The sequence below is a fragment of the Antedon bifida genome, chromosome 8 (genome assembly GCF_963402885.1).
Source record: "Antedon bifida chromosome 8, ecAntBifi1.1, whole genome shotgun sequence".
In the NCBI taxonomy this organism is placed as follows: Eukaryota; Metazoa; Echinodermata; class Crinoidea; order Comatulida; family Antedonidae; genus Antedon; species Antedon bifida.
In genome coordinates, this window is record NC_136233.1 from 15,514,840 (window position 1) to 15,525,911 (window position 11,072).

Here is an 11,072-nt window from a genome sequence, read left to right on the forward strand (position 1 = left end):
TCGTTATATAACAATTCCGCCATCAAAGGTGACGCTAAGGCTAATAATATTCATTGGGCCTATATAATTATACGTCAAAGTTCATATACGTAATATAGAAATATATAGATTGTATACGACAGGAAATGTGCTTTTAAAAAGCAGCGTCCTAGTTTGTTAAATATTAAAGTTTTTGCTGATAATGCTGTTAAATCTACATTAATTATACATGATTATCTTAGGAGGATTATGGGTTAAAGTTACACTTGTTCTCCCGAAAACACCAATATTGATTTAAACAATTAGATCGAAAGTAATTTTGTATTGATTGACTGCAAGTTACCGTAGTATTATTAAACGCACAATGTATTGGGTTAGCAGTTTCATTTGAGTAAATTATAAGATTGTAACTTAATCATTTACATGTGTATCAGTGATATGTTATGACGTGACATGGTATCAGTGACATGTCATTATGTGACATGGTATCAGTGAAATGCTATGATGCGACACGTTATCATGCGACACGTTGTCATGCGACACGTTGTCATGCGACACGTTGTCATGCGACATGTTATCAGGCGACACGTTGTCATGCGACACGTTGTCATGCGACACGTTATCAGGCGACACGTTATCAGGCGACACGTTGTCATGCGACATGTTATCATGCGACATGTTATCATGCGACATGTTATCATGCGACACGTTATCATGCGACGCGTTATCGTGCCACGCGTTATCATGCCACGCGTTATCAGCGGCACGTTATCAGGCGACACGTTATCATGCGACATGTTATTGATTGATTGATTGATTGACTTTGAATTTATTTCAGAATAACAATTTCATATTCAATTTTCATATACAACAATCGATTACAATCAAAGATGACATGATGTGTTTATAATTAGCTTGTGTTTAATCTAAATATAGGCTGCCTAAATCTAAAATGATATAATACAAGTAAATAATACATGCATGATACATTTAAAGAAGACTGTGAGACGAACTTAAACCTCAAATGTTTGTGGGTGGTCAGTAACATTTTGAATGTCAGTTATCTTTCGTATTTCAGCTTTGTTTTACTAAGTCATAGCTTAGTCAAGTTCAACGAGTTAATCGTTTACTTTTCCCTCATGGGCTTACATTAAAGTTACACCTTAAATTGTAATTATTATTTGTCAGTATGTTAATAATTTGTATTTTAAGTGTAGTAATGTTTAGGTTGATAACGATGTCTACTGTTCTTTCATAAGAATGTTTATGTTTAATGTTTTACAGGAGGTATAGAGTTCGTGGTGTACATACTTAGCAGAAGTTCAGATGAGGGCAACATTAGAGGCTTTAGATTTTCTAGGACCTATGACGTCATGTTAATTTATAGTGCGCATGCGTTTGAGTTTGGTTTCGAACATTTTTTTTATTCATTTTTTTTCAGTTCATCATGTCATGTGTGTGTTTTTCGTCACGAAAAAAAGAATTCGAAATCGATTTTAGTGGAGGATGACTTGGTAAAAATGACGTAATGCATAATTTACATAAGTCCTAAGTCTCAAATCGAAAACTTTCTCCTGCCATTTCATATTGTATTGACAAATACATGTTTGTAAGGAAACGACAGACTGTTTAATAGCCTATAACAATTCAAGTTATTTACTAAAAGCCTGTATACACAAATTTGATACAATTTGAATTAGACATGATTTAAGTCCATGGTCTGTAGACGGTGTCCAAGTCACGGATCTTACTTAGAAGAATTAATGTTAATCCGCCAACTTTCGAGATACTACACGCGACGGATAAATCACATTGTTATCGCACACATTTGAAAACAAAATCATCATCAAAATCACCTAAAATTCCGTATGTTTTACTACACAATTGGATAATCACACACAGAAACCGACTGTTTGTTAATATTATATGATATGATGATGACTGACGTCATATCATTTCTGATTGTTGACTCAACCTGAGTTTTATTTATTACATGAATTTGTTATGCTTAGGCTATTGTTGCACTTAATGGTTTTTTTTTAGTCTACGTAGCTTACGGTAGCGTTCTGATTGGCTGATTTTTGTAGCGGGCCCAACTATCATGTAGATGCAAATTTGGCCTACCGGTATGGCACTGTTAAGTTCCTTCAGTAATATTGGATCCGATGAAGTGAAAAAGTATAAATAAAAGGGATCACTACTATTAATATTTATGCGAATTTTAATTTTGATTTCTGTTATAAAAATTGAGGAAAAATGATGTTAAGTTGTCATAAAGATTTCTTCTCACTAGAGACGCAAGGCAAGTGCTTGGACATAACGCAAGCGAATTAACCAATGACAAGTGACACTTCGAATAATCCATCGCTTGTGATTGGCCAAATCACTACGTTACGGCAAGTCGTAACGCAGCATAACTTATAGGCCTACGACTATATGAGTAAAGGATATATACAGCCATATTACCCGCGTTTTATTATTATATGACAAAGCAGACATACGGGTAGTATAGTCTGATACTTGCACCTCGATACCACCCTAAGGAGATATTAATCATAGTCTGTGTATGAAAGGCAAACAAAAAGCAGTGCTACGATATTGATATTTTCATGTCACCTAACCCGTATTCCATAGGACCGACCATCCATGTAATCGGGAATACTATGAATGTGTGAATCACTAATGTAATATTTGCTATCTTGTCTTCTTAACGTTTTTCCGTCTTCTCGATCCAAAGTGTGATCCTCTTCTGGCTGTTCTCCTGTATTTCTTCCAATACCGGTACGCTTTCCACACTTCGTTCCAATTTTCTGTTAAAACTTGGTTCCCACTATACGTAAGAACGTACCTAAGCCATAACGCAAGCGAATTGACGAATCAAAAGCGATGGATTATTCCAATTGTCGCTCGTGATTGGTCAATTTGCTTACGTTGCGCTCTAGTGAGAGCCGGGCTTTAGGACAGGGCGGCATTATTTTAGTAATGAAATAGGTAAAAGAACAAGTCATTTTCCAGTAAGAATATGCATTAAGAATGACACAACATTCACTGACTAGTAAACTATTTAGATTAAGAGAAAATCATTTTAGAATTTCGCTATGGAATTTCCGGTAATCAACTTCAAAGCACCGTACAGACACGGATCATTCTGCTTTTGTATTGAAAATATCGGAAAGGCTAAACATATAAGATAAAAATCAATTGTGGAAAAATATATATAAGTGGCGCAGTGTGTTGGACGTTCGACTACTGATTGTGAGATCGAGGTTCGAATCCAACTTCCGCCGCCGCATTGCTTGTATCCTTAGGCAAGATACTTTACTTACGTTTGCCTCTCTTTACCCAGGTGTATAATTGTGAACCCGGTTAGATCAAGACACAACTTTGCGCTGATTACTAGCTGCATTATGGAAGTATGTTTCCATACGTGTTTGATCAGGAAAAAATGACTGGGGTAATAATGTTCAGCGTTTAGAGGTTTCACAACATTAGGCGCTATATAAATCCAGGATATTATTATTATTATATTAGTGAGTTATACCTGTCACTGCCGAAGTAATTCAATCTCTGTGTCTTAATATTATACTGGGTTTGTTATTTTTGTCAAACCTTGTGAGCGAGCGATCACAGTCCGTCATCTAGTCCGCGTTATCTGTGAATCTAGCCCTGTCATTGTCATGGTTTGTCATTGTTAACTTAATCATGAACTTAGTAGTAGTCCTTGTGATAATAAAGGCATGTTTTGTTCAATATTTTAAAGTATTGTGTTTTGACATCTGGGGGCTTAGGCTGGTATATAGTTTAATTAGTTAATCCCATTCCTCTGGGTAAGAAGACACACAGATAAACCTATCGCAATGGGGTGCCGACAAATATCCATAATGTCTTTAGCATCGCTATACCCTACTATCATCTCATTAATATTCACGGCGCATAAAAAACCTAAAATATAAGATAGTAGTATATCAACAACTTAAGTCGAAAATACTCATTTACAAACAATCGTTTGAACGCGCGCGTCAAGTGACGTGTCGCTCTTTTGCGGTGTCGCTCATATCAAACTTTATGTGACAAAAACATGTGATGTGGCCAAATATGGTAGTGATATGACATCATCGTGTCCACATATGGGTACATCACATAAAGTTTGATAGTGTAGAGAGCTATAATCAAACTTCAATCAATCTATTATCTTATCGCAATAGAAAAAAAGTTGTACAGTATTTACATCAAATAAGATGTGCGAAATCCCACAATGCAAAAGCTATAGCGAAGGGCTCCTAAGCTTACTGGTACTTCTGTACAGAGGCCACTTGCAGATACCCTCGGAACCGTCAACAAAATGCCCGTTAATATGGGTTTCCTCAGAAGAGGTTGGCTCTCAAACATATTGCCTATTGTTTGTTTCACGAGAAAGTGTCCCCTTGATAAAATAGGTGTATCCCAATATGTATTTCAGAATACTCAAATATATAAAGAATCGAAGCTTACCATTGGGTATCAAGATATTTATATAAATTACGTCACATGTTGATCAAATATATATTACATACATTTTATTGATTACCATTATTTTAATCCCTTTTGTATTGCATACCATCACTTTCATCATAAACCCGTTGTACCAACGTTATTGGTGATTATTTTCAGCATTATCATTGTATTTACCCAGGAGGGGACATATTATTATTTTATAGTACCCACTACACGGTATGACGACGCGCTGACGACAGTCTTATATATGAATGATGCATTTTTATATTATATATTGCAATATTTACGAATATTTATATTAGTTTTGTATCATTTGTAGGGACGAATGTTCCATTGTTGAACGTTTGCCATTTGACCCATAGCGTTTTCAGTGTTATCATCCTAAAGTATCCTGAACTATAGAATGCGAGTCTAAACGATGTAGAATAAAATAAAAAATATATACACCTATATAAAATGTCTATAAATTTATTTTTTTCTTGATTTTTATAAAAATTGTATGTACAGATATTTACAAAAGTAAAAAATAAACATTAATGTTAACACATAATCAGCTGGTTAAATTACAATAAAGATATTTAGGCCTATGTCATTTTTAATAACAATTCAATTTATCATCCATAACAATTTCGTCATTTGTTAGAACACATTATATGCTTATTTGTTATAGCCCTTACTCTTACAGCTATTACGAACAAATTAAAATGTCATAGCTGTTGAATTTAGTCGATTAATGCGAGATCTCAACCACCATACCCTTCCATCACTCCTTCCCCACCCATCCCTCCCCCTTCCACTAACCAGCCCATCCCTCCCCTTCCACCAACCCATCCCTCCCCTTTCAATCAACCCATCCCTCCCCTTTCAATCAACCCATCCCTCCCCTTTCAATCAACCCATCCCTCCCCTTTCAATCAACCCATCCCTCCCCTTTCAATCAACCCATCCCTCCCCTTTCAATCAACCCATCCCTCCCCTTTCAATCAACCCATCCCTCCCCTTTCAATCAACCCATTCCTCCCCTTTCAATCAACCCATCCCTCCCCTTTCAATCAACCCATCCTTCCCCTTTCAATCAACCCATCCCTCCCCTTTCAATCAACCCATCCCTCCCCTTTCAATCAACCCATTCCTCCCCTTTCAATCAACCCATTCCTCCCCTTTCAATCAACCCATCCCTCCCTTTTCAATCAACCCATTCCTCCCCTTTCAATCAACCCATTCCTCCCCTTTCAATCAACCCATCCCTCCCCTTTCAATCAACCCATCCCTTTCCTCCCTCCCCTTTCCACCCCACCCCCTTCCGCCTTTTCATCCACCCACTTCCACCCCTCAACGTCACCAGCTCTTCAAGACTAATATATACATTTTAACATAGTGAGCCAGGACATTTAAACAATGTTATAAACATTTATACATGACTATAATATATTACAATTTGTACGAAAATAGCAAATAAGACAGGTGGTGCAGACATTTTGAATAAATCATTACAGCTAAACCACGTGTGCAGCAAGTTCACATTTTTAGGCCTTAAGCTCTGTCTACGCTATCAAACTGGTTTGACAAAAAAAGTGTGAAGCGCCCAAATATGGTAGTGATATGCCCCAATATAGTAGTGACATTCCCAAATACGGTAGTGACATGCCCCAATATGGTAGTGGTATGACATCATCATGTCCATATATGGACACATCGCATTTTTTGTCACATAAAGTTTGATAGTGTAGACAGAGCTTAAAATTGCAATAACAATCAATGTTAACAATTAAAGGAATGTAGATTGAGATTGATTTTACAATTGGTGTAATATCAGAACATGGAGGTATAAAAAATATTTTTATACCTCCATGATCAGAAAATGAATCTTATGTGACGTCAACGGGGATATACAAAATTGACGCATGCGTACAAAATGCGTGTCAAGTGTTCTGTCGTGTCACTAAATGGCACGTTAACTTTGGTAAGTATGTAGTAAAGAGTGTTGTCTGTACACGTACTCCGTTTGATGGATACAATGGTAATCAAATAGTACTAGGGGTGTCTCTTGGTTGTTCCATAGGCCTAGGTCACCGCCTACTTTATTTATATTGGAATGCATAAACTATCAAGAAGTGTGAAATAATGTAAAACGCAGCACAAAATCTAATCTTCAAGTACAGGTTTTACAATGGAATGTCATAATTACATATTACATTTTAAAATCGTAAACATAACAAACATATCAAAAATATGAATACATTGTGGAAGACGCAATGCATAGGAATGTTTTTGTAATCAAGATGATGTCATTGGTCATGTGACCCTTAACATTTAATTTGCATTAAAACTGTAATCTGCATAATAAACGTTCAAAGATATTTAATACTTTATACAGTATGGACATATAAAACCCCACCGTGTGGCATGGAAGACACTGATAGGGCGTTAATTCGCATTGATACCTATTAAGGAGACGATACTTTCCAGGGAAAATACAACACTCGGCCAATCCCTATTTAAGGGACATCCCTATTAATATGACACTTTTTTGGGTCCCAAAGTTTTTCCCTTAATAGGTGTTCTATTAGTATACGATTTAATTTGTTCACTCTAACATCACTCGGTGATGTTCTATTTCTAGCTATTCAAGTCGTGCTTCTTTCGCTGTGAATTTCATTTACAGCCAAAAGCACATTATAAATTGTATTATATACATAGCACATTTGCGGAACAGACTGACATAAAAATATAAACATACGTCTGATCTTATAAACATATAAAACTAAATTTCCTCGCTGGAAGACTCTTAGGTTTTAGTCTGTAACATTACTGACTTTCATGGAATGTTTATGAATGTATCTCTCAGGCCACGTAAAACTTGAGTGCGAGGTTTGCCATATCACGTCGCATTTGTTCGTTATCACGCTCTTCGCGTTCCATAGTTCGTTTCATCTTGGTACGTCGGTTTTGAAACCAGATTTTCACCTACGAAAAAAAAAATAACATTATATATCTGACACATTAAAAAAAACTTCTGATGGTAATTATTAGCGAAATAGACATTATTACGTTATAGCATGGAGAATTATTTCTCCATGGTTATAGCCTATAATTGTTATTCTTGACGTCAAGACTATGACGTCATAAGAGTCATAATAATCAAGCGTGCGGGTTCAAATCATTTCAAGAAAACATTTTTAAGAAATACGCGTTGTAGTAGGCCTATTATCAATGCTTTTTATGCTAAGTTAATAATCAAGTCAAAATAAGAAATATTACCTGTCTTTCTGTAAGGTTTAAGAATTGTGAAAGCCAGGCCCGTCTTTCTTTGCTAGGGTACATGCAACGTTGAAAGTCTCGCTCAAGATGCAGCAATTGTAGCTTGGAATATGGACGTCTCTTTGGCCTTCGACTCACCAATTCTGTCGTGTCCGCACCTTAAAGAATAAGCAACAGTGATGTTTGAATTATTTGGTATTTTTTATACAATACTTAGCCCCCGCAGAGGTCTGGTTTATTAAATTTTTTTTATTTATTTATTTTTTTTCTTTTTGGAATACAACAGTTCATCTTACTAGAAAATGGGTTTTCTTCCATAATTTCATGTTTATTCATACGTTATGTAGTTAAAAAGTTATATAACGATATATTTATTTCCGTTTCTTCGTTTATATATCCATCAACATCAATAAAGGCATTTCGTTTTGTATGGTTTACAGTACAGGATGGTTTCCATTTAGGTCAACATCAAATTTTACATTTTACAACTTTACATAATATGCATTCAGTAGGATACGTCACTGGCGTAAAGCAGTAACAGAAACGGCAGCCGGTACTTTAATTGATTGACTTACATAGTTGGTTTATTTTCATCATGAAAAACTATTACGATTTGAAAATATTCTATGTTATTAGGTCAAACAATAATATAGTGGATGGTTATACCAGGCTTCTTATGGAGGAAAGCGTCAAGGAACGCCCGATATACGTCGACCTTGACCCGAATGCGTCGCGGTTTAAACGCGCCACGCTCGACCTTACGCATGGAGCCTGCCTCTGCTCATTTCCTCACACAGACAATGATAAATGAGAATATAACCTCTAATATTAATGAATAGATAGATTAATCAATTAATCGCCGAAAAATAACCATACTCGGGAAAATTGTTATAACAAATGCTGTTGAGTTTAACAAAAACAGGCGATAATTTGTGACACAAATACCTTTTAAACGACAATTAACAATACAAAAAAAACCACTAAATGGTATTGTATTAGCCATCATGATCATTGCTATTGTTAGGTGGCAGTCCGTGCTATCCTGTCATGGTCCACCGAATAAAGGGCGCTATGGCAAACTATTTAAGTTGCTGATTTGCACAAAGTTGCTGATCTGCTGCCGAAGGCTATCTGGCTAATCGAAAAGTGACGTTTACACAACGCGCCCATACGTTTACATATCAATGTGTAAACGCGTGGATGCGTTTGTGTATGTGGATGACCTCAAGTAAAACAGCCCCAATTAAAAGGACCCGTACATTGGAACCATTCCCGCTTGATGGGAGTGTCCCAAGAATAGGTGTATGGTGGGTGTAACAATTTCAAAAAGTTTGTCTTTTAGTACAGTTAGTGACCGGTAGGAAATTGACATTTTCATTAGATTTTCAGTGTTTTAATTACTAGAGACCACCTAAACTTATGTATAAGATTATTTTTTAATCAACATTAACATTACTGAATGAAAAAGAAAAGAAAATTGACAAATTAATGAGTATTTTTATTTTTTTTATACATGATCTCCACGCGAAAATACGGAATCCACGACTGATACTCACGTGATGGTAGGCCAACTGAAAGGTGTCGCGTGCCAGGCTGCAAGTGTGCATGACGTCATCGTGGTTTGACGGTTTATACATTGTCCGGCGTGCTGGTCTATTAATTTAAAACTCAAGTACACTTGAAAGCATAAGTGGGCTACAGTAATTCGATAGTAGGCGGGTAAAGTAATATTCGGTAATCGCTACACGGATGCCATTCATTCTGTATTGTATTGTACAGACGTGTTATGTGTCGAGTGCAGCTTGCGAAAGTACTGATGCATGAAAACTCACCATGTGGCAAACCAAGGGCATGACCAGTTTACGTGAGTTCATGTACGTCAGTTGCACATACGTGGTTTACGCGTTTTTGTTAAAGTGCACATAAGAGGTTACGCGTTTCTTTATAAACATGAGTATATTTACACATGGGTATTATTGTTCATTAAGCCTGGTTTCCACGAGGCAATATTCACGCGATTCGAACATCCCTGTATTCTGATTGTTTGCGCAATTTGTTTGCGTCACAAGAAGTAGATAAGATGAAAAGCATGCGCAATAATCTTTCCACTTCTCAGGTGTAATACCTTGCTACTTTCACGTATGAAAAAAAAAATGGGTTGTCCAAATTCGATAGAATTATTCAGAATAATAAACTACCCATATTTCACGAACCAGGGTGAAGTCAGTCATCTGAGATGGTTCAACGCGTTTACTTAACTAAATGAGGTTTGTACGTGTTGTAGAATATAAACAAAACGATGTTGACGTATCTGGTACTAATGCGAATTTAATAGTACGAATAGTACAACAATATGACACTATCTACACGTTGCAAAACATTCTTAAAATCATGCATTTTCATGAATAAATTTAGCAATGTTCATTATGTTAAGAACATCACCGACGCCAACAGGTATTTGTAGATTTCAACATAAAGAATGAAACTATCGATTGTTGTTTAAGGTATAAGGTGTTGATACCTTGTGGTAATGCTTTTAATTTGGGATGTGTGCGCCGTATATCTGTATTCTAACTATTGAGAACATCAATTAACAGGCCTAGGTATATAGGATTTCTGATTTACAGATGTCGTCTGAGCACGGCAAAATAATCTACAACACTGAGATCAATGTGCGAGTAAAGCTATATCATAGCTGTGTCATAGGCAAATTCTTCAATATGGTATCACATCCTATCACATGGCGCCTGTATTATGTTAAAGTTAAGCTATGGCCTATGAAACAGGTGTGACGCTGTGACACAGAATCTGCCTATAATACGGTACTGTACAAATAAAAACGTTGTATCCAAGTATATACCTAGTTTGGTGTGTGTAATCATGGATTAATTATTTAATCCATGGTGTAATGGAATTGATTATTGATTGATTATAGATTGATCGATTGATTAATAATTGACAGACAGGTATACCGACTGAATTCTGTTTCTTTAAGCAGCCCCAAATTCTGTCGACAAAATGAGATAGTTAATTGTCACAGAGACAAATGTCAAGTTATGAAAGTAGAATCATGTGTTTGAATGTTGGTTCAATGTGACGTTTAAAACGAATGATTAGATTAGAATAAGGAACATTGATTTATAGAACTAAGCATACAGTCATTAGTCATTGATGTTATCATATCTTAAGGGTTCATAACTGCAGACCCACGGACGTTACCTATTAATAAACAGTCTGTATATTCCATTAGTCTACTCTTGATGTAGGCCTAATGTTTTTGAAATGAAGCGGAATACATAAATACATTAAGCCGTGTAAATCGCCTTATATTTGGTTGT

General features: G+C 36.1%; 1 protein-coding gene across 1 annotated transcript; it reads right to left on the minus strand.

Moving 5' to 3' along the window:
- Positions 1-7,097: 7,097 nt before the first annotated feature.
- LOC144851008 (homeobox protein Hox-D9-like) lies at positions 7,098-8,052 on the minus strand. The gene is made up of 3 exons (XM_078708532.1): positions 8,031-8,052; positions 7,735-7,892; positions 7,098-7,440 (listed from the first exon to the last, which is right to left on the minus strand). Exons 1-3 carry the CDS (start codon positions 8,050-8,052, stop codon positions 7,318-7,320), a joined length of 303 nt encoding a protein of 100 aa, XP_078564658.1. The 3' UTR covers positions 7,098-7,317.
- Between the last annotated feature and the right edge of the window lie 3,020 nt (positions 8,053-11,072).